The sequence below is a fragment of the Scleropages formosus genome, chromosome 2, assembly GCF_900964775.1.
Source record: "Scleropages formosus chromosome 2, fSclFor1.1, whole genome shotgun sequence".
Classification (NCBI taxonomy): Eukaryota; Metazoa; Chordata; class Actinopteri; order Osteoglossiformes; family Osteoglossidae; genus Scleropages; species Scleropages formosus.
Genome location: NC_041807.1, coordinates 35,924,057 through 35,948,837, shown reverse-complemented (window position 1 = coordinate 35,948,837; position 24,781 = coordinate 35,924,057). Strand labels below are relative to the sequence as shown.

Genomic DNA, 24,781 nt, shown 5'->3' with positions numbered 1-24,781 from the left:
TGGTCATCCTCTTCTTTTTTATGCCTCAACTTTCCGCAGCTTTACCATCTTATTGAGAAAATCCAATCATCTCACGATGTATCCAAAGTATGATAACCTCCAGAGTTCTCCAGGGATTTGATCCAACATCCATCTGTTTGTCTCCCTGGTTGTAATGGTGTCGTTTAATTGAGATGTTCTGCGGAACCCTTTCATGCACCGATTATAGCAGATCCACAAGCGTGATGATGATGTGTCTGTTTGGACCCAGTGGCAACGTGTGTCTTTTTGGACCCAATGAAGATGTGCGTCTGTTTGGATCCTGACCTTTTTGAGAAAGACTCCTTTCGGTGCGGTGACTGAACCAGATCAGTGTGGGCTCACAAGCACTTTCTCAGGTTCTAGCTGTTGATGCTGGTGATTAGACGCAAATGCCAGGACCGTCTGACAGCGGCAAAGCACTTGGAACCAGACATTTTGGTTTTTCTGACTTAAACCACAACACCAACTGTAGCAGAACTGCTGAACACAAATATGAAACGGTTCGCACCAGAATTCAGCTCAAGTTGGTTTTCTGAACAACGCATATTTAGGGATTTAGAAATTACTTCTGCTTACATTACTTGATTGTACCGTTTTTAACAATTAAAAAGGCTGTACTTTTTTTATTCTATCTGAGGTTCAGCACCAGTTCAAGGGTCCAACGGTAGCACTTTGGTTGTAATTTCGGTTCCCTCAGTGCTCGTTGAGTTCTTTAAAGTGCCACGTCCTTTGGTATGGAACGCTGACTCACTTATGGGGAAGAACGATGGAATTTCTCTTCTTCGTCATCCTACGGCGCCCCGTTCCCCTGGAGAGCCGAGGGCCCCCGGCTCGAGTGGTTCTACGCTCCCTAACCCTTTGCTCCCTCCATGTGCGCAGGTGTGGTTCAGCAACCGACGGGCCCGGTGGCGCAAACAGGCGGGAGCCAATCAGCTGGCAGCCTTCAACCACCTGTTACCCGGTGGGTTCCCGCCCACAGGAATGCCAACCCTGCCGACGTACCAGCTTCCCGAGTCCACCTACCCCACCACCACACTCTCACAGGGTAATAAGCCTCCCCAGCCACACAAAGTGGAGCACAGACACGCACGGCAGACACCATGCATCTCACCGCATTCGTGAACGCGCTGATGAGGGAATGCGCACGTGCACCGAAGCGTCCTTATTAGACGCTGACGTTATTGATTGGTTTATTGACTGATCGATCGACTGATTGACTGTAAAAGTCAGAGACGGCAGCCGTAGGCCCGAGGCTTCATCCAGCTCCCCCGGCTCACTCCGTGTGCTCCCCTTTCCCCAGATGGGAGCAGCACAGTCCACCGGCCTCAACCGCTGCCCCCGTCCACCATGCACCAGGGTGGGCTCACGGGCGACAGCAGCTCCGCCTACGGTCTCTCCTCCAACCGCCACAGCTTCTCCAGCTACTCGGACACCTTCATGAGCCCCTCGGCCTCCGGCAACCACATGAATCCCGTCAGCAACGGACTCTCCCCGCAGGTCAGTTGGGGTTCAAAGGCTGAGGGTGGGGAAGCACGGGCAGAAGGTCGGGCGCTCTCCCATTACGAGGTGGCGGCGCTCCGAAGGTCAGGGTACACACTCTTTTCCATCAACTGTATCTAGTTACATGCAGATTCTTACACACACACAGCAGAGCGTCAGCTGCGGCCGAAATATGTCACCGCTGGTAACTAGACGTGCTGGCCTGTCAGCGAGGAAGGAGATCAGTGTGAGGACAGTCCTTCTGAATTCCCAGAAATGCACCGTTCACGGCCCTTTTGTAACAGAAAAAATACAATGAATATTCTGTATGCTAGCGATCCTTTTAAACAGACTGATATTGCAACTAGTTTTTATTAGAAAAATTAGTTTTATAGTCATAAAAACTTTTATTATAAAAATGCACTTTGCCGTGGAGAAAAGCATCTGCTGAATGAATGAATGTAAATGTACTTGATTAATTTATGCTATACATACAAGTATGAACCCTGCAACTCTTTCCTAAACTAATATTCCAATGGTTTAGCCTTAATATTGCTCTAATTAGAGGATCTCTTATCTGAACCAAGATACTACATCTTTTAATAAAAATGTACAGCCAGCACAATGGCCAACACATAGCTTATTCTGCTATTACCAGGTTATTGCTATTTTACATTTATTAACCCAGTTGATGCTTTTCTCCAAAAGCGTTCGTAGTGCTGAGCTTTTTACGGCAACTTACTCCTTTACAGAGCTGGGTAATTTTTACTCGAGCAGTTTGAGGTAAGTACCTAGCACAAGGCAACTACAGCAGGAGGTGGGACTCGAACCCTTGACCTTTAGATCCAACGGAACCAGATTTTAAGTGCTACACCAGCAGCTTTGCTAGGTGGTTACTGTTACTGCATTGAAAGGTCATTTTACTCAGGTGTAAGAACGCGGTACACCCGAGGAATCACCTTATCTTTTGTGTCCCTTTATATATGATGTATAATTTTAGAAACGGAAAAATGTGCATTGACTCCCAGGCTTCACTGGTATTAAATGTACCTCTAACTGTCAAATGCAGCAAAAAATGCTGCTAAGTTTGGCACATTGACTTTGTTTACATCTTTCTACAAATCCCTTTTGCGCCGGAAAAGCCATTAATTGCGGTATATAAGACACGGTGCTCAGTCCTAAAGGGGTGTGTTAAATTATTAGGAGCAACAGCATGTATTGGAGGCCGAGCAGTTCCTCTATAATGGAGAGAATGCGGTTGCGTGTTTATGTGTCTGCGTGTGTAGGGATTGCACATGTTACCCTTTACGGACACGTTGAACAATAAGCATTCAAAATGAGACTTTCTGGTTGGGGTTCATTCTTTAACGGAACAGAATAAAAATGACTGATACTGATGCAAATCACTGGTGAAGAGTAAATTATATGCAATTACCCACCAATACTGGGCAGTCTTGCCCACCCTGAGCAACAAGATCTGGCTAACAAGCAGAAAATAAGATTGAAATGGTGCGTAAAGAATTGAAAACGAATTTCAATGCTGCATTTGTCCGCAATTACCCCCTCGTTCACACATATTTTATTGGGAGTTTTTTTTCCCCTCTCTCTCCCTCTCTCTCTCTCTCTCTCTCTCTCTCTCTCTCTCTCTCTCTCTCCCGCTCTCTCTTTTTTTAAATATTTCTCAAAGCAGATTGGAAACATTCTGGTATTACTCTCTTTTTCTCTGGAGAAGAAAGAATTAAGGATTTTGTGACAAAAAAGAGATTTTCTCTTGTACTGGAGAGTTGAGGGATAACGTGCGATTCACAGCATGTTTGATTGTTAATCATAGTGGAGGGGCTTTAAGTGCTAATACTCTCCCTGCAAACCTGCATAAATATCAGAGACATGACTGCCTTTTTATTAATGTGACTATTCAATGCCTCTTTCACAAATGGCTTCCTCACTCGCTCATTCTATTATATGAAAAAAAATTGATATATAATAAACCCCTCCTGTTTTACACTATGGATTATGACATCCGGGGTATAACGCTATTATTATTCCAACTGTAATTATTTTAAAGAGGTTGCTTTACCTTTGCCAGGAACGCACGCGTTCAAAAGCTTGCGAGTCTTTCATAACCGCATTGACTGGCCGCACTGGGAAAGGCGTAAAAAGTGAACAAAGAGACAATGGTAATTTATCCTCACGCTGCGCCGATGAAAAGGCTCGAGCCTAATTTTGCGCCGAGCCGCCGTTTTAAGTGTTGTTTGTTAAATGGGGGAAACGGAGAACGACGGCATTACGGTTTGCGCATGCCTTTGGTCGCGTTTTCACGCTACTTAGAGCAAAACACTAGAATGTTCCGTATAGATGGACGGGCTACAATGGAGGGCCGCAGTCAAGTCACAAAGCGGGTCCAGCTGGAGACTTTCCCCTTGAATCGCGCCCCGCACCCACCCCGTCGAACCCGGCCTGGCACACAAGAGACATGTGGCAATCCCATCAGGACCTTATTGTGGGGGAAATTAATGTCTTCTTTGACAGGGGCCACGTAGCCCAATAGCTGAAGCCCAGCCGTGCACTTTGCTCGCAGAAGCGCCGACGGCGGGCGGGGGAAAGCGCAACGGCAGATCCCCGCTAGGCGATAAAACCCAGGGTCCGCCCCCCTCACCGGGAAGCACATGGCATCTGCCGCAGTCACTTATTTATACTTGTGGGTTTGCCTCTCCCTGTTGTGTAAATGCACATCCCCTCCTCTCTCTCTCCCTCCCTCCCTCTGCCTCTCTAGCTTTCCCTCAGCTCCTGTGTGTGTGCATGTGTGTGTGGGGCTGTGATTTTCACTGGCCCTAAATAAAAGCACACGCATCACCTGAAACCACTTGTCCCGTACGGGGAGCCGGAGCCCAACCCGCCAACAGAGGGTGAAGGGCTGGAGGGGGAGGGGACACACCCAGGATGGGACACCACTCCATTGCAAAGCATTCCAAGCGGGACTCAAACCCCAGACCCCCCCGAAAGCAGGACCCGGTCCAACCCGCTGCACCACTGCATTCCCCCTAAGTAAAAGCTCCTAATAAAAAAGTATGTCAGACAGTTATTAATATTTGTCGAAGGAAGGTGCTGATTACTGTACAGCAGCATCTTCTTGTGCACCCTGACCAATCCGGACTGGTTTAAACCCAGAGCTGTTTGAGCTGTTGCCATGCAACCAAAAGACCCAGATTTAGTTATTTACTTAATTATTATTTATTCATTTGGCTGACACTCCAAAGCAACTTACCGTGTAAAGGCAATTACAGTGATTTGGGTAATGAAGCAATTTTAGGGTAAGTACCTCAGTCAAAGGTACCACAGAAGGAGTTGGGATTCAAACTTGAGTCCTTTGAAGGGTTTTATTACCCAGTTGTAGAGAGGGTTCTACAACTCCAAGTTGCTTAGTTTTGAAATGTGCTGTGTAGTGGTTATAGCTGCTACCTTCGGATATGAAGGTTGTCGGTTTGAATCTCAACTACTGCTCTTGTACATTTGTTCATTTAGTGGGCGCTCTTCTCCAAAACGATGTACCTGTCATAGAAAATAGATGAGCAGGTACTCATGAGCAAGGTACTTACCCTAAATTGCTCCAATAAAAATGAGCCAACTGTATAAATATGAGGGTCTTCTGTTAAACACCGCGATGCTCCTGTTGTCAATGTTTTAGGTGTCAGTCAAGTGATGCACAAAATATATTTTTGCTACTGCCTTGCAACTGAAAGGCTAAGGTTCAAACCCTACCTCCTGCTGGAGTACCCTTAAACAAGATACTTACCCTTAATTGATATAGTAAAAAAATACCCTTCTGTATAAATGGGTGAATATGTCTAAGTAGCGCAGTGTACAAACTCAACGTTGTAGTACATCGTTTTAGAGAAGCCCATCAGATAAATAAATTAAAAAACGAATGCATATACGGGTGCCGATTTCGAAGTCGGTTGAGTGAGTTCTCCTTTCCTCCGTGTTCGCTTTGCCCACGTTGTTGAGCTGTACCGTGTCACGGCAGTATGCGGTCATGTGATATCGCCTGTGAGCTGGTGACCTCCGTCTTTGAAAAACGCTGCTGCACGGTGGAAAAACCTGTCCGACGCCATAGTTCCCAGCCCTTCTCTTTGTCCCTTTGACCATGGGAACGATAATTCCCACTTGTCAGGGTTTCAGGCGACATCTGTTAGAGGCAATACACCTGTGTGCGTCGTCATTTCTTCCATGTCCAGGTTATACGGGCACCTCGGCGCCGGGAAGAGATTGAGAAAGAAGTGTGATTTTTGGTGGATGGGTTCTGGTGGCCGACTGCCAAGCTGTAATGGAATCCCGCTGCGCTCGTTGCCCTGGGGGGTGCGGGTCCAGCCCTCGTCGCCCCCACCCCACCAGCTCCTACCTCCGGCATGACCGGGTGCCTTCTGTCATCAAGCCTGTGGAAGGCAAGCCATTATTGACGGCGGTGTTGTTTGTGCCGGAGGTGGCAAGGTTCTTTCACCCAAATGAAATCGATGCCGTGCCAGGGTACGGCCCATTAGGCCCCCGTCGGTCCAGGCCGGAGGCTCGTTTACGTCTTTCACAAAATACCTTTTTTTTACACAGCGAATATGCCGAAATCCTTGGCGTGTGGTATGTCATTCCTATTCAGTGAGAAGGTCCCACATACTCTTTGTCAGCTCCAATAAGTTTCACTTGCCTGGAAGTTGATTTTGTGTGTGGAGCCTCGGTATAAGTGTATGGAAATGGCTGCGCGCCACACCGGGGCCCCTCCGCATAAGCTCGGCCGGTGAAATGGCCAGTTTGAAGTGAACAAATGAGGTCAGTGGGAGGTCTGGTGTGAACCCAGATTTCAATTACCTCATGATTGAACATGAGAATGTGAGCAGCGCCGACGCCGTCCCGCAATAGACGGACAACACGGCCCATCCGTCAGCGGGAATTGTTTTGACTCTTGCAGGTGACCGGCAATTGACTTTGAAGTATTGGCAGGGGGAAAAAAAAATGCATCTTTTCCCTGGATTGAATGAATCTATAACCTGTTGCAAAAAAAAAAAATGGTGGAGTGTACAGCAAAGATTGATTCATTTCATTTTACTTGTTGGCAAACGACCAGTGAGTGAGCTGAAAGGCTTCTAAATGAGATACAGTTCCTGAAATTGTCTATCTCAGATTGGGTGTCGCTGCGGCGTAGTTCTGCTCAACTCCATCATATCCTGCTGGGTTTCCGCACCGAGATCGAGACGGTTCAAGTACAATTTATAGTTCAGAATGGGATCAGTGTCAGGTCCATTGAAGCCCAAGACAAGTTTAAGACTTATCTTAAGACTCCAAAAGGTCTTGTTTCATTAGCCATCGAGTGAAGTAGGCTGAGTGGTACAAATTAAATGTGTGTAGAATGTCATTAAAATACATGACTCTATTCATTTATGTGACACTTTTCTTTGTCTGGAGCAACTTGTAATTTTAAACTGCTTCCAATGATTTACCCAGATGGGTAAATTTTACTGCAGCAATTCAAAGTACCTTGAAAAATTGGGATTCAAACCTGGCCCCCTGAATGTCGAGACAGCACCACTAACCACAACCCCAGCTGCTTCCCTTAAGTTTATAAATGACCTGCTTACCCATTGAAACAACTAGGGAATTGTACTGTATCAGGTCAGGGAAGGTACCTTGATCACGAATTGTTCCAGTAGAATACCCTGCTGAAAGTGGGTTAGAGTATACATCATTTTGGATGGATGGATGGATGGATGGATGGATGGATGGATGGATGGGACTTTATTCGTCACAGATGGAGATATGCTTTGGCTGCTGCAGTATACCATGCAGAATATACACAAATGATGTACTGTATATATATATGTACATACACATGCAAAGAAACCAAACATATGAATAAACAGAAAAATTAATCTTAACAAATCAATGAATGGGCAAACACATCTGAGTCCAAGAGAGGAGGAGAAGTGGACTGAAGTAGTAACAGGAGAGATGGGCAGTGACCGAAAATGAGAGCTTCACAATGGTTCACTGTCTTAGTCACGCAGAAGCATTTCTGAGGCCTCACTTTAGCCTGCAGGAAGGCAGCTGTAGATGGTATGTGATCACAGATGATAGAGAACAGTGCAGATCTTCTCAGGGGCCCAGCAGGGTACAGTATCACAGCGTGTCCCAGAAGCCTTCAGCAGACTGGACTCTCTTCCCAACATCAAATGCTAGGTAGCTTGACCAGTAGTGCTACAGCAAGAGATGAGCCCGAGAGCATAAGTCAACAGCTGTAACCACTAGACCATCTGCAGCCCTAAATTATTATTATTAATAAATTATTATTATTATTATTATTTCTCACTTAGCTCTCATTTGGATCCGTTAATCCAAAGTTACTTGCAGATGTTTACCTCCTTACACTATATGGTATTCTTACCGTATCAACTCTGGGTAAGTACCGTGGTAAAGAGTACTACAGCAGGGTTTCAAGCCCAGGTGCTTTAAGTGAAATGCAGCATTTTACGAACGAATTTGAAACGTTTTTTTGAAATGTCTGTGTTATCTTTGTGTTATCAAAAGTACTCGCAAACCTGATTGGACTCATCATACTAGTTATGGAGTCCAGGCTTCGGTCGAAGCCAATCAATGTATGTGTCGCCATGGAGATGAGATGAAGGTTAGTGGTGGGAAGCAGTCAGATCTCCGCGGCTGGGCCTTTTAAAGCACTTCAGAATAAATGTGCGTTCATGTTTACCGCGTGACTGGGACACCTGCTGTGGAAACAGAAACAAGCGCATCTCACCTGGAGAAAAGAAAATGACTATTACACAGAGCTATGAAAGTTATTTGTTGTCGCACTCGGGGGAGAGCTGAGTAATGCCTCCTTCGCTGCGAGAACAAATTGGCGAAAACAGCCAGACTGCGTGTGGAATGACGAATAGCTGTAAACACACCGAATTGTTATTTTTCATTCCTTCGTTCACTATCGATAGCGACTCGTCCTAATTCAGGGTGGCGAGTTCTTATATTTCACTTAATGAGCGCGTTCTCAATTAATTAGGCTGGTTATTTCATTTTATGACTGGGTATTAAACCTTGCTTTGAAACATAACCAACGAAAGGGTTTTCTTTCTTTTCTGAGCCATACTTTTTGCGGGAAAGTTCCAGGTATATTTTTCTCTGACCGACGGGAATAATATACCAAGATGAAGGATCCCAGAAGAGCTTCAGAGAAATTTAATGTCCAGTACTTAGAAAAGGGGGCAGAAGGTGGTGTAATGTTTAGAGCTGTTGCTTTGCACTTAAAGCACCTGGGCTTAAATTCCTACTGTAGTGTTCTTTACCGCAGTACTTACCCTGAACTGATACGGTGGGAATGCTTCCATATCCTATAAATAATGAAATAACTGCGAGTCGCTTTGAAGGAAAGGATGAGCTAAATGAAGAAAAAAGAAAATAATTTAAGAAACTGCTCGATAAAACTTCATTCGTTTAGGACTACAGGTGGCGCAGTGGTTAGAACTGCTACCTTCTGCTCAAAGGACCCAGGTTTGAATGCAACCCCCTGCTGTAGCACCCTGATCGAGGTGCTTACCCTGAATTGAAATTGAATAAAGATATTGAACAGAAAAAAATTACCCAGGTTTATAAATAGGAAAGTAACCGTAGCTCATTTGAGGAAAAGTGTCACCTAAATATAGAAATTAAATCTGATCTCCCATAAATACCTAAAAATATTTCTTTTTGCTTTTATATGACACTTTTCTCCAACGCCACTTATAATGTTGCGGGGTAATTTTTTTCTGTATCGGTTCAGGGTAAGCACCTTAACTGAGGATATTACAGAAAGAGGTGGGATTCAGGCCTGCGACCTCTGAGTCCGCAGGCGACGGCAGCTCTAACCAGTACGCCGCCTGCTGGCCCATTGCAGCCCCCAGATGATCGGCTCCGCTGTCCACGTGCGCATAGTCGGAAGCGATAAAAACCCCGCTAATCGCGCCGAGCGAAAGCGCAAGTTTGTCAACCTGCGAGAAGAAGACGCGTCGTCACGGAGCCGCAGCAGTGGATGGAGACGGAGAAATAGAAATTCCGCCCCCCCCTTTTCCTCCTGATTGCAGTTGGAAGATTTGTGTTTGGAGTGAAGGAACTCTGGCTAGCATTTGATGTCGGGAAGGGAGTGTGAATAGGCTGGGTTTCAGCACTAGGGGATCAGAGGCAGAGCCGTGCTCACCAGTACTCCCTTTGATCCATATCCCCAGGCCTGCCTGCCTGCGCGGCGCTCGCTAGCCGCGGCCTCGCGAGCGATTCCTCACAACTGTCTGCCGGAGATAAGGGAGGAGACTCAAACCGCACTCCGGAGTTCCATTAGCACAGCAGCCACTTTAAACGGGATGAATTATATTTAAGAAGCCTGCACAGGGGTTGCCAAAAAAAGAAAATGTAAGGGAGGGAAAAAAAAAAAAAAAAAAAAAAAAAAAATTGAGTTTTTGGCTCACTCCTTCTCGCTCTTCTCGCTTTAGACAAGACATTGTGCACCTGAATATCAATGAGCGGGAGTTGCATGTAGTCTCCTGCCTTATTAAAACTAGTGTATTAAGCCTCTCGCTGGGCACCTTGTCAACTGGCAAGCTTCTCCGTCAACAAATCAAAAGGATAAACGCATATATTTACATCGCATCCATACCCAGAGAGCGAGGAAGGGATGGGGGGAGTGCCGGGTGGTGGGGGGGGGGGGGGGGGTATTTGTTAATTAGAACTCATCTTAAATACAGATACTGTTTCAATTTGGCAAGAATTTAAAAAGTAAGAGGCTTTAGAAAAAAAAATAAGACAGACCTGCTTGGTGGCTGCCAAGAAAATCACAGAATTTAAATCATATCCACTGGCAGAATGTTTTTAGCATAAAATTATATATATATATATATAATTTTTTTAGGGGGGGCATTTTTAAAAAGTCTTTCTGGAGAATAGCACAGCGTTTTGTTGTATTAATCAGAGGAAGCGCCGTTTCTGCGGTTACACAGATATAAACAATGTTTGGTTTTTTTTTTTTTTTTTTTAAAAACTCGCTGGTTTGCTTCTGTAGGTATGACATAACAATGCCTGGTGGGAACGCGCGAGACGCGGCGGCCCGAGACGTCGTCTCTCCGAACACAGTACCTACTAGTGGATGCTCGCTGTAACTGCATAGCTAAATGTGGGGGGAAAAAATCAAGATGGGCGAGTAGCGATTGGAGGATATTTAATGACGAGCAATAACAAATGGGATAATGTTTTAGCGGCGCTTGAACTGTCCAAGGGCCTCGGTTAAAAATGAAATCCCTTCGTTTGGCTGCCAGCTCAATTAGAAGGGACTCGGATTTCATCTTTTCGGTCCTACCTCACCGCGCTGTGGCATCCAGATTGGATTACTTCTAATGGAATGAAATTAGTAAGGATTATGAACTGATAAATAAATAGGTAACATTTCAATTTCCATATGGCTGAAGGAAATAACGAGACGGGTTCTTTGCTTCCTCCGCTTGGGCTGAGATCATGTGTTTCACGTTCTGGCGATGGGAAATTCTCAGCCTACGGGATCCCACTTCAGTCCAGTCGGTGCCACGCGTCCCATAACCCCAGCCTCCGGAACCCTGATGCAAAAATCGAGATGGTTCAAACCCTTGCAGTCCCTCGGTATTGTAAAGAACCACGTTTGGGTCAATATTTGCATCCGTTCATTTTTCTCCATTCTTTATGTCTCCAATAACTTTCTTCCCTGCAGCTTTGGCCCCCACTGTGCCTCTTACTGTGGCTTCCACTCCGACACACTCTCGCTCGCCCTTCTTTCTCTCTCCCCAGAGAGGAAACATTATTCCCCTCACACAGATGAAAGGCTATGGCGGACAATAAAAATGCTATTTAAATGCAAGGATGTTTGTATGCGGGTGAGAGATATTTCCTGCAGAAAGTGAGCTGGTGCATCCTGATAAATAGTAAATATAAGGGAATGCGATTTACATTTATCTTGCAGAGGCAGCCAATATAAATTTCAGTAAATCCTAGAAGATGAGGATTTAAGTAGGGACCGGGTAAGACCGATTCCTGCTCTCTGAGTCCCACGCAATAGAAATGCCTATTAGATTGAGAATTGTATTCCCATATTAAAGAGTATAGGCACTAACATTGGCACTTTCTTGAATATATATCGCATATATACACATAAACCACATGCATATTAAGTTTTATAGGTGCACAAAAACTTTTTCTCCCCGTAGAGATGCTATTTTGCAGCTCCCTCGTCTTAAGTCACTCCGGCTATATGACACTTTGTTTCGGGAAAAGGGTTTTTGAGTTTTCTATTTAATTTTTGGATGATGGGAAGAATTACGGGAGTATACTGATCAATTAAGTACTTTGTTCGCTACTTCACAGTGCGGAGTGACGGCGAAGGTGAGAAGTATTCGTTATTTATTTGTTTAGCTGAGGCTTTTCTGCAAAGCTACCGGCAGGGATGTACTCATTTATACAGCAGGGTAATATTTACTGTGTCGATTCATGGTGAGCACCTTGGTGGAGGGCAGTACAGCAGGAGGGGGGGATTCTGACCCGGGTCGTTCAAGTGCAGCGTGGCGACTCCAACCGCTGCGCCACCTGCTGCCCCATAAACGATAAATAAAAGGGATTTTACTTGAAGAGAACAGAAATTTATTGGTCCGAGGGCCTCCCCGTGTTTTAGGTGTTCTCGGTGCCGGATGACATGAGCGCACGGGGAGGGGAGGATTAAAGAGCACCTTGCAGCAGGTGAAACCCACTCGGCTGCAGGGTGTGTCACAGCAGGGGAGCAGAGCCACGCTTCCCCGGCGCGGGGCTGCCGAGGCTGCCGAGGCTGCCTCTCCTGCCGAGGGGAGCATTCCGAACCTGCCCGGGATGCCCGGGGGCCTGGAGGTCGGCCGGCGGCCATGTGCTTCCCGTTAGTTCCAGATACCAGTGTGACAGGTGCAGGGCTGTGATTAATACCCCGGCCTGGAAAAGGTGCTAGCGGCGTACCTCTCTCCTCTCCTCTCCTCTCCTCTCCTCTCCTCATCTCTCCATTTCTTTCCTCTCCTCATCTCTCCACTCCTCTCCTCTCCTATATCCTCTCTTCTCCTCATCTCTCCTCTCCTCCACGTTCCTCTCCTCTCCTCTCCTCTCCTCATCTCTCCATTCCTCTCCTCTCCTATATCCTCTCCTCTCCTCATCTCTCCTCTCCTCCACGTTCCTCTCCTCTCCTCTCCTCTCATCTCTCCATTTCTTTCCTCTCCTCATCTCTCCATTCCTCTCCTCTCCTATATCCTCTCCTCTCCTCATCTCTCCTCTCCTCCACGTTCCTCTCCTCTCCTCATCTCTCCATTCCTCTCCTCTCCTCTCCGTTCCTCTCCTCTCCTCATCTCTCCTCTCCTCCACGTTCCTCTCCTCTCCTCTCCTCATCTCTCCATTCCTCTCCTCTCATCTCCTATATCCTCTCCTCTCCTCTCCTCTGCCTCCGCCACTGGAGCAGCCTGCGTCCACCTCACCACGGGCACATGTGGCTTGACATCACCCGCTGCAGAACTAGCTCTCGATCCCTCAGCCACCGTCTCTCTCTCTCTCTCTCTCTCTCTCTCTCTCTCTCTCTCTCTCTCTCTCTCTCTTTCTCTTTCTCTTCCCCTCGCCCGCTCTGCTTGACCCCCCCCCCCCCCCCACGGCGCCCGCGCTCTCACGCTTGTTTGGGCTCCCCCTCCCGCAGCAATAAGACACGGCTGAGTCCCCAGCTGGCCGCCGCGCACAGCGGCCTTCCCCTCTCAGTCTCCAGCTGAGAGCTATTTCACTATTTATTTACATGTAATTATCGCTATGAGGTGCAGATATTAACACTGTCAAGAACAATTTGACCTGACATTTCTCACCGGTTCAGTTCCCCGCTGTTTTCAGCAAACAAACCCCCCCCACCCCCGGCACCATACCCCCGCGCCGCTCTTCTCCGAGATCCGCCCGGCCTTCCGTCCCGAGCGCATCCCCCGACTCGGGAAAACCACTCTCGCGAAATCATTAAAACTTACTATTTAATTTCGGGAAGGCAGCAGTGCATAAAGGAGAGGGGGACGCGGGGTATGGGCGGCTGATGCGGGGGCCCTGGGTGGGTCGGGGGGGGTTCGTCCAGCAGTAATAGGCTGCGTGTTACTAGGGGAAAATGGCCGTATTGTGCCGCACGGGCTCTCCGATCGCAGCCCAATTGAGAACATTAACCTTTGGTTAGAAGGACACCCCGGGAAGCGTGTGTTTCATTCGAGAGCTAAAGAGCGGATTCCTGCGCAGGAGCTGTGCCCCACAGGGTCCTGTGTTCTGGGTCCAGGAGCTGCAGGAAACCATCTACTAAGTCATATTAGTAATAACACAGGAAATACATGTAGTAATAATAACAAAAGTAATAAAACATTCATGAAAAAGGAATAATGTGGTCATTTTTACTGTGTTTTTTGCTGGTGCTTTTCTCATAAAGTGTTGCTTTTCAAAAACTATCCAGACATGTAAAACCTGTGTTTTTTTCTTTGGGAAAACGTCACTTTTTCGTACGCATCGCTGCTGAGATGAAAAAAATAGGAAAGTAAGTAAGTAAAAGTCTTTGGACATCATACAGTTATGTTTGATGTATTTTTTTTTCATTTTTACATATTATTTGGCTCACGCCGCTGTCCGAGACAACTTAGAATGTGAGGTTTTTGAATGCCCAGATATTTACACTGATCTACCCACTTTTACCCCTAGCTCAAGAGTACTACACCAGGAGCAGGGATTTGAACCACTTGTGTAGATCATGGTAAATCTGAATGTAATTACACTGCTGGCAAGGAGCTGGCTTTGATGAGGGACACCCGACTGCGTGCTGTTGGTACCCAGCGCCGCTCGGGGTTCTGGACGGAGGGGGAGGTCGACCGGCCGCCGCGGCCCAATCTGCTCGGGGTTGAGGGAGCCGCATGGTGCCGGCCCAGCGAGCCACGTAGCCCTCGCACCCTGCCCTGCCATATGCGCGGTGCTTCGCGTGGCGGGAAGTGGCAGCTTGTTCCTGGGGCCGCTAATCGCTGTCATCTGCGGGCGCTGCGTCAACGCCCAGCTCCTGCCACTGTCCATCAGACGCCTAATTGGAAACAATTAAAGGACGTCACCGAGCAGCCCCCCCAACACACACACACACACACACACACACACACACTCCGCCGAATGGCTCATCCCTCCCCCCCCGGGTCCCGTCTCCCATTCTGCTGGCGGATGCCACTTTTCACTTTCCATTAATGTGCTGCGCCCAATTAGCGGGCGTGACGTGCGGCCGGGAGAGGGGATCGTCGCAGTCATCTGCTCCGTGCCACCGGGGGCCACCGCACCCCCCACCCCGCGCAACGCCTCGCCGGAGCTCCTAATTACCCCACTCCACCGGCACCGTGACAAAACCCGCTAATTGAATTTATGCAATCATCGTTATTTTAAAATTGTCATTTTGTCTTCTCAGATGAGGGCCTGCGTTGCCCGTCAGCCTGCCCACCTTGCATTATGGGACGGGTGCGTTGGGGGGGGGGGGTTGGGCTTGCAACAGCCCGTAGCTTCTGTCCTTCCAGGCTTTTTATACCACCGTAAATCTGCTCCTTTCTGCTTGGAGACTATTTCTGCGGAGCGAATATATTTTTGCATTTTTAATCTACAATTCAAAGTAGCTTACTCTTACCTGGTAAAGAGCAAGTATTATCCCATAGTACAGTGATTACCGACTGCAGGATCCTAGATGTGGTGTAATTATTTTATTTTTATTAAATAACTTCACACTCCTGATTTTATTTTCTCATTTGGGTATTCGCACTTACATGTGTCTCTTTTAATAATGTCATCGCTACCTTGCTTAGTTACTGACCGATTGCATCAGATATTCTTAATTCAATACCGTGTTATTATTATTATTATTATTATTATTATTATTATTATTATTATTATTAATAATAATAAATCTATATGTGTATTTTTATTTTTGCAGGGCGTATTAATCTGGCATTCATTAGCATACTTGTCGTCCGCGCTGTAATAAGTGCACGGGCTGGAGCTGTAATCTCACAAGTGCAGGTTAGCACAGATAAAGTGGCCCAGTGTCACTGGAAATAGCGCTCACAATTACAGGGCGCTCGGGATATCTGGTGCCGTGATACGGCGGAGAGCGAGATGCTGCTCTGCGCACGTCAGATAACCCCCAGACATTTGGACGGCTTATTTTCCCTCTTTGCCCCGGTGACCTTTTTCAGACTTGAAGGTACCTCTCCGGGGCATTTTGTTTGGGCGGAACGAGGAGCTATCTGTGACACAGACTCTAATCCAGCGGCGCGCAGATTAAGTGGGGCCGCGCGTCGGGCGGAGTGGCTGGGGAGGGAACGGAGCAGAGCTGTATCTGGCCCCCGGGCCTCCTCGGATCCATTTCCCGGAGCATCCCCCTCCTCTCTCTCTCTCTCTCTCTCTCTCTCTCTCTCTCTCTCTCTCTCTCCGCTGCCCAAGCCTTGCAGGCAGAGCGCCGGGAACCAGCGGACAGGGCAGCTTCGCAGTGTTTGGCAGGGCTGCGCCGGGGGCCTCCCTTGCACCAGGGGCCCCGTGGAAGAGATGCCATTATGGTTCTCGGTGGGGCGCGGCGCGCATCAATGAGCAGCGCAGAATGCTGGGTCAGGGCTGCTGTGAATGAGGATCATTGTGCCTCTACATCCTACACCCCTGAAAGCACACTTTTTTATGGGGGAGCGCCTTTAAAACACACTTTTGTACTTTGTGTTTCACCCCAGTTTTTCAAGTGTGAATTATATGCATTTTTATATAACAGAAAGAGCAAAATCTTGATTGCGGAGCTGGAAATTTTCACTTTAATTAATTCCTCTTCTGGAATTTTGCCTTATTTCGTTATGTGTCTTCTCATCTGCTAAAGGTAACCTTTTCTGGTATCCTGTACTCTGGCCCTGCTCTCGCACTTGCATTTTTTGTGATATAAAGTAATATTGAAACTGCGGTAACGTAATACTATTTAGTAATTTAAAATGAATCTGTTCATAGCTGCTGGGATACCTTCTCTAAACACCGTGTCAGGCTTGTTGAAATGAAAATTCTAGCTTTAAATTTTGCCATGATCGCTACTGAAAAAAACAGGTGCCCAGTGTAATGGAATTAAATACTGTTCTAATTGTTATAATTGAAGACCTCGGATTTTAGCGGCGCATTTTGTTTTTCAGTCGGGTTCCGTAAACGAGGAGGGCTGCACTTGTGGAAATAAGCTGCAAGATTTAGAGAAAACAGCCAAAAATGCTGATATAGAATAATTTGCAATCATTTAAGGGCCCTTTTGTGAAGGTTTAGTTCCAGTTCTGTTGAATTAGCAGCCCATTTGTCCTTCCGAGAGACAGAGACAGAGAGAAAGAGAGAGAGAAGCTAATGCATCGTTGTCATCGCCAGCCAGTTAACATTTCAACTTTATTCCAGCGGAGAGAGAGTCGCGCTGAATTGCTTTTTTTTCACCAGCGAAGAAGCCTAACAAAGAGCGGAGCCTCGTCAAACATTTATTCAGACAAAAATTATAATTTGACAGTTAAGGAAATTAGGGCAGCATAAAAGGGCGCCTTTCTGCGCTGTGAAAGCTGTATTTATTTATCTAAAAGGATGCACATTGTATCAATTTACAATTTTACATTCAACGCCTGAGGCTGGGAGGGGCTCAGAAGTTGAGGGAATTAATTTTTTTTATTATTATTTATAAAGTAATCTATCTGCGGAGGGAGGCGAGCAGTGCCCTGCAGCAGTGGCCTTTAGACGGGGTCCTGGCTCGCATTATCTACACCGCCAGGGCTCACGTGGGATTGCTGCGAAACGGGGGCTCGTGCCGCCTACGCCGCTCGGCCGGGGGGGAGGAGGAGAGGAAGGGCAAAGTTAAGTGCACTATTGAGCTGTGGTGTTTATCCAGCGGGCACGGATAACCCCTCACCCACCCCCCGTGTTTTTACCCCCGGGGCGTTGACTGACAGCCGAGGTGACTGGCAAAAAGCCCCCGCTTCTCCCCATCCTGTATCAGATAAAGGCCGCACATGTGGAAACGATATCGATTTTTATTTAGTTATGGCTGCCTGGGTTCGGAAACAATCGATTATAAATTAGATTTCGGTCGACGGTCAAGCCTTAGACACAACTTCTCTTTTACTTCTTCGAGAAATTTAGAACTGAGTGAAATGCAGCTGATTGTGTGCAGTCAATAAATAATGTCAAAAACATTCAAGCTGTGCATGCACATTTCGAAAAGTCCTTCGTTTTAATGCGAGCTGTTGTTTTTATGTAACGAAGGATCGTATTTGCGACTTTGTACTGTCTGTATATTATTTATTTATTGGTTCTTTGTGGAAAGGGGCGCGGTGGCGCAGTGGCGCAGTGGGTTGGACCGGGTCCTGCTCTCCGGTGGGTCTGGGGTTCGAGTCCCTCTTGGGGTGCCTTGCGGCAGGCTGGCGTCCTGTCCCGGGTGTGTCTCCTCCCCCTCCGGCCTTACGCCCTGAGTTGCTGGGTTGGGCTCCGGCTCCCTGCGACCCCGTATGGGACAAGTGGTTCAGAAAATACGTGTGTGGTTCTTTGTGCGCGGTTACCGTGCCGACGTGGTGGCTGCTCCTTCAGATGCATTCTGCATACAGAACATCAGATTCCTTGTATGTCCAAATATGCTTGGTTATTTCAAAGTCATCTTAAAAATATTTTATTTATTAATTTAAAAAACACGTATCTGGAGAGGGAAAACTCTACTGACAGCCAGCGATGGACGTGTTTACACAGCGCATTTAGTTCCTGGCTACTGTGCCGCTGGTAGAGCTCGTGACACCAACAGTCCGCTAAGGGGGCTCGAACCCTGCCGAAGGCCGCTGTGAGGGCCCCGCTCTGCAGCCTTGCGCAATGGGTGGAGAAGGGATTGCTTCCACAATGGCTCCCCACGCACTGCCCACTGATAAAGGCCTGGCTCCTACCTCTCACTGTGGCACTATAATATTTTCAATTCGCCTGCCCTATAATTGATGTCAATAAGGTTATGCTAAATTTGAAGATTTGAATAATTCCGCTTTCAGCGCAATAATGGCATCGCTGCGGCTACAGGCTGCTTAGCCGACAGCCTGAATAGAGGTGTCAGGCTCCCAGCAATCCCTCACCTCGCTCCGCACGCTGGGCTTTGACACGGCCTGTGTTTGCTCTGAGCTCATCTGATTAAAAATTACTCTCCCGGGGAGAAGCCTCACTCCTTAGCATGTGCCTTGCACAGAGCCTTTCCGTGCAAATGTTTACGATGCTGAGAACCCCCACCCCCGCCTCCCAATCAGAACCCGGGGACAGTGATGCCCGACAGAGGGAGTTCAGCTCACTTCCGAAGCACCGATCTCAGTAAGGACAAATATATTGTCGGAGTTTTGCTGCCTTTTTCAGGCTGAGAAAAATGTCCCATGGAATAAAACCCCATGTGAGTCTTTGGAAAGCATGTCATTTAAATAATTGGCACTTCTAAAAGAAGGTCATCACTGTTGAGGAACTGCAGTGGGAACCCATGAATTATAATTAGAGCCGCTGATTTCAGAAGAGCTGCGATTGTGGCTGGTTAATTCGAGGGGCGGATAAATAGGCGGCAATATAATCGAGCCTCAATTAACTGCCCGCTAAAACGGCTCTCCACTCAAGCCACGTTACCGGTGCCTCAACTGGTGAGCAGTCACAGGTAAGCAGTCCCTGATTCAAAGCCCCAAGCCCCCCGCCATACATAACCCACATGGGATAAAGACGACACTTGCTTGTACCTCTATTTCAACTAATCTACCTTAATTACAGGAAGGAGTCATTTCTTGCTCATCATAGCCCATGTCATGTATGACTGAAAAGGGTTTTTCATACCAATTAAATATTGCAGATAGTTCATTAATCATGCTTCATTTATTATGCCATGTGGCGCACTGGCATCGCTTTCCACTTTTGCTTTCAAACATCTTGATAAAAACGGCAAGATTGGATCGTAACAATCGGTTGATGTGCCATTTGGTTGATGGCAGCACCACGCCTTCGAAGTGACCCTTTGAGCTCCATCTAAAGTGCTTCACTTTGGAATAGGTGTGCAGATGGGGTGCTGGCCCCTTAACCAGTTCCACAATGTGCTAATTGGTTTAGCAGCCTGGGTGCGGGGCCTTCTGAAGGGCAGCAGAGCGTGGCGGGCCGCAACGTGAACCCGATGTCCTCTCGTAGATGAGGAGCATGTGTGGCTGGTCCACGGCCCAGCACTCACCCTCACCGTTCGACGGAAGGGTTAACAAACAGCATTCGGCGTTGCATCGCTTATAAAGACAGCCGAGTCAAAAAAAAAGGTGTTGTTAAAAGTTAAAATTCCCGGCAAAGGCAAACAATTGCGGACACTTTTTGACTCACGATCACGCAATGTATATCGTTGTGTTCGTAAACTCATTCAAACGTGTCTGCTCGAACTGCTGCTTAGAAGAGGACATCCAGGTCCTATGATAACACTGTGCTGGGCTATGACACATGTGTGAGCACCTCAGTCTCTGTGGGACATCTAAATTGAGTGTTTACCATCTGAGCATTTATCACCATTACCATCTGTACTCAGGAGCTCCGCCGTACTGCGATGCCCTGGGGCTCGGCATTACTAAGTTTTCCCTTCGTGCCTGTTTGTGCTGCAGGCCTCTGCTGGTGGAGCTAGTTTGGGGGCAGCCTCTCCCTCTATATCCACCCCTCTCTCAGGACTGCGACCGCCCTGAGGTCTGCTGAGGCTCCCGACCCCTCCGGTTCCTCCCTTTCTGCAGGGCTCTGTCGCTTCACGTGTTAAACTCAGTTTTGCTCCCAGTCTGGGATCCGAGTCAAACGTTGAAACCGCACTCCGTGGATCACTTGCCTGGGCAATCCAAGAACACCTTCGCCTGTTGTCATGTCACTAACAGAGATGTAACGCCTTCGGCTCCATGAAACCGCCCGGAGCTAACCGGTCCTCGCTGTACTGTGTCGTCTCACAGGTGATGAGCATCCTGAGTAACCCCAGTGCCGTGCCGCCCCAGAGCCAGCACGACTTCTCCATCTCGCCCCTGCACGGCAGCCTGGAGACCTCCAGCCCCATCTCAGCCAGCTGCAGCCAGCGCTCTGACCCCATCAAGAGCGTGGACAGCCTGGCCTCCTCCCAGTCCTACTGCCCGCCCACCTACAGCACTACCAGCTACAGCGTGGACCCCGTCGCCGCCGGCTACCAGTACAGCCAGTACGGCCAGAGTGAGTGTTCCTTCGGCTCCCTGGTGAAACCCTCAGACCCCCAGGGGCGCGGCGCCCCTCCCTCGGTCACACGCTGACATCGCCGTCTCACCTGCCAAAACCGAAACAGTCGAGTTCAAGCCGCCCGTGACACCTCGCTGTACGTTTTTGCTCGCACACGCGCGTGTGTGCGTGCGCCTGATAAGATAGCGTCTCCCTCAGCGAACGAGGCGCCCCCGTGCTCCCGTATTGACGGGGATTTGTGGGCATCGCCTCGGGTGACAGGAGCCGGGCGTCAGCGGCGGGCGATTACGCGCGATGCCAGCTGTCAGTGCGGGCCTCGTCTCCTCGGACAGCCGGCCCACCCACAGGTACGCGGCCCCCGCCGCCGCTCCCGTCTCCTGACAGCTCCCTTTCTCAGAGGAAGGTGCACCCCCCGCACACATGCCGCTTACTGTCAGCCTGGCGGCAGATTGGCACGGGCCACAGGTGCCAGCGCTCCCGTTCACAACAAAAGGGTGCAGAAGCCGAGATCAGTTCGAACGCACGCCCCCCTGGAGGCTGCTTTGAGGCCCCCCCCCCTTACTCGGGGGCTGGAATAAAGGGGATGATGTTAAGAGCCGGCATCCTGGATCCCGGCGTTTCGCCCGGTCGGCTACCTGAGCCACTCCGTCATTGGTCCTTTAATATGCCCGTCAGTCTAAAGCTGTCGTCCTTGCACTTGGAGTGACTCATGCCATTTCTTCAGACACACACACACACACACACACACACATACACACACGCACCAAGCTGTCTTATTCCATCAGCCCTCCGGCACTTTGATAACACTCCCTCTGACACTGTTCTAGGAGTTCCTGGATTAGCCCATTGCTTTACACTTTAGCTTCTTAACTCCAGCAAGGTTCCTTCATGCCAGAGAGGAGTTATCCTGCAGGGTTGGAAGCCGTCCACGGTCGAACTCTATCTTAATCGTATCTAATTACATTATGGCTTGGGGTCAGAGGTCATTAATACAGCCCTGCGGTGCTTTGGAGGATGTGGGGGGGTAGTGTGGAAGGGTGCTGCCTCTGTTTCTGCCCCTTCTGCCTCCTTCCATCCCAACCGGGCCCTTGTGTCCCCTTGATGCCCTTCCTCAGTGATCCCCCCCATCTGCCCCACACCTTCAGCTGGGGGGCAGTAAAATTGAAACCTTGTGAGGTGTGAGTGGGATCAATAGTAGTCTACCCGGCGGTGAGGAAGTGGGCTGGCGCACCCCAGATCCCAGTGCAGCCTTCGGGTGGGAGGGAACACGTGCTCTCGATAAAGATCTCGCACCGGCGGTGCCCAGGCGAGGGGAGTACCTGCCCTCGGGTGCTCTGTTAGTCACACTCGGCCGTGTGGAGCGGCCTGTCCCGCACGGATCCTTCAAAGGCGATTGGGCACCTCTGCCAGTCGCTGCCTGGCCACCCCTGGTCCCGACCCAGTTACGCTGTCAAACAAACATCGCCTCGGTAACTCTCATGCAAACGTCATGGTCATGCCCAAAAAACATCATGCGCACACTGTAGTGCTGAGTAGTTTTCCCAGGCTTTTAGAATGTGCATTATTATTATTTTATTATTTTTATAGTGGGGGGTGCAGTGGCGCAGTGGGTTGGACCACAGTCCTGCTTTCTGGTGGGTCTGGGGTTCGAGTCCCGCTTGGGGTGCCTTGCGACGGGTTGGCACCGGATAGGCTCCGGTTCCCTGTGACCCCGTATGGGACAGGCGGTTCTGAAAGTGTGTGTGTGTGTGTGTGTGTGTGTGTGTGTGTGTGTGTGTGTGTGTGTGTGTGTATTTTTACAGTTTACGATGACAGACTACGCTCGACTCCCTCTAGTCGTTCACCAGTTCTTACACCAGAGCAATGTGGAATACACACTCACTCATTCACACACCACGGGCAGAGTCACCTGAAACATGCACCGCTGGACTGTGGTAGGAAACCAGAGCAGTCGAAGGAAGCCCACACAAGCACAGGGAAAACATGCAAGCTTGGTATCTGTTGAGAGTGTGTGTGCGTGTGTGTAAATGTGTTTCCGTGGCTACCGTAGAGCCCAACCTTGTAGCAGAGGCAGAGTTAATGTGCGGCTGATGGAGGCCACAGGTTCTAGCACATTTAGCGATATGGAGGACGACGGATACGTGGAATGGGGAGTGTGCAAATGGAGATGACAGGCCTGACCGTGGCGGGTGTGACAAGCGTCCGCGGGGACAGCAGTGAGTGACACCACAACAGCCTGGCGCCTGGTCTCCACTGCCGGCAAAATGCCCACATGGCCACCACGCCAGCAGGGAGGGAATTAGGGACAAAGGGCTGTACGTTTGGGTTCACAACTTCCAATTCGGAATTGTGCGTTTGCTTCTCAATATGCCGCCACGCATATTTACCGCGGTAAACCCTCCTATCTTGTCGACTCAGATGCTCACGCCTCGCGTATCCGTGCGTATGCTCCCCTGCAGCTGCCGTCGATTACCTGGCGAAGAACGTGAGCCTGTCGACACAGAGAAGGATGAAGCTCGGCGACCACTCCGCAGTTCTGGGCCTGCTGCAGGTGGAGACGGGACAGGCCTACTGATCCCGGCCTCGCCCCCTTTCCCCGGAAACTCCGCCCCATTTACCAGCACTCCGCCCTCTCCGAACCCGGTTGCGGCGCAGCTGTCCGTCGGCAGAGCTGCGTGCTCCTGTGTGTGCTTGTAAGATGCTGCGGGAGCCCTCGAGAGAATGCGTCGAAAGGGCAACGAAAGGGGTTCGAACACAAACAGCAACAGCCAAAAGAGCCCTTCCAGAAGGAGCCGTGATCGAGCCCGAAACTCCCCCGTCATCATGCTCTTCCACTGCCCTCGACTCGCGCTCCACCGCCGCCGCAAAGAGACTCATTCAGGGCTCGAGTACATCTGAGGAGCGCAAGCTGCCGTCGCGAGGGTCACGGTCAAAATCCCTGCCCTTCGCCAGCAAATGTTAGCAGAGCCAGACAACATCCATGGCTGCATCTCGCTCCCGATGCCGGACTTTGCTGTTCATAGTAGTTTAGTGATTGTCACGATAATTCTATTTGTTACTGTTATTATTATTGTTATTATTCTTGATGTTGTTATTATTCTAATTATTGTAATTATGTTGTTTTAAGAAGTTTTTATTTGTAGATTATTTCATTTACTAGACCTTGGGGTCAAGAGTTAAAAAAAAAAAACAGAGACGAATGAGAGACCGGACATCAGACCCCCAGATGTACCAGGGTAAGAGTTTCCTGAGCTGCAGCTGGTCTCTCTGTGTTCGTGCACACAAATGGTTTGACCCTCTGGTTTTTAAACTCGATGTTGAATAGGAACTGGCCACTCTGCGGAATGTGACCGGCGATGGCGACTGTACGGGAGTGAGGGGCAGTTTCACCGCCAATGCCTACCCCACGAAACTACCGATCCAGCTCCCCAGCCAGAGTCGCCCAGAGCCGAGCCTTGTAAAAAAGAAAAAAAAGATTGGATCAATTTGAAAATGAATATAATTTTAAGGCTCTTCTTAGGCCACTTCACGTTCAGACCACGTTTTGGAGAGCAGCTCAAGGAGACAAGGAGCCGTGTACACGGTGAGGCCAAGGGAATGGCAGTACGGTTGACAGCAGCGCTCTGCACCGTGATTGACGTGGTGTACAGTCTTACAGAGACCAAAAAATACACACATTCCCATACACTCCATCTATAGCTAAGGCATTAATGCATCCAAATTTCTATTCAAGTACCAATTTACTCTAATGATCAAACATGCTCCTGACAACTGGAAAGTTAAGTTCTATATATTTAGTTTAGCTTGACCAAGCTGTCTAAAGAACCAACCAACCAACCAACCAACCAACCAACATCAGCAACCACTTGTCCCGAGTGGGGTCGTGGCGAACTGAAGCCTTAACCGGCAGCACAGGGCACAAGGCCGAAGGGGGAGGGGACACATCCAGGACGAGACGCCAGTCCATTGCAAGGCAGCCCAGCGGGCA

The 24,781-nt window shown here is 48.8% G+C and overlaps 1 protein-coding gene across 1 annotated transcript in view; it reads left to right on the top strand.

The window, feature by feature from the left end:
• Positions 1 to 23,715, top strand: part of pax7b (paired box 7b) — a 70,170-nt gene extending 46,455 nt beyond the window's left edge. The window contains exons 6-9 of the mRNA XM_018736605.2: positions 901 to 1,066; positions 1,322 to 1,518; positions 20,541 to 20,790; positions 23,253 to 23,715. Of these exons, the coding sequence (XP_018592121.1) occupies positions 901 to 1,066; positions 1,322 to 1,518; positions 20,541 to 20,790; positions 23,253 to 23,368 (729 nt within the window). The 3' untranslated portion in view covers positions 23,369 to 23,715. The remainder of the gene's footprint in view (positions 1 to 900; positions 1,067 to 1,321; positions 1,519 to 20,540; positions 20,791 to 23,252) is intronic.
• The last annotated feature ends 1,066 nt before the right edge of the window (positions 23,716 to 24,781 follow it).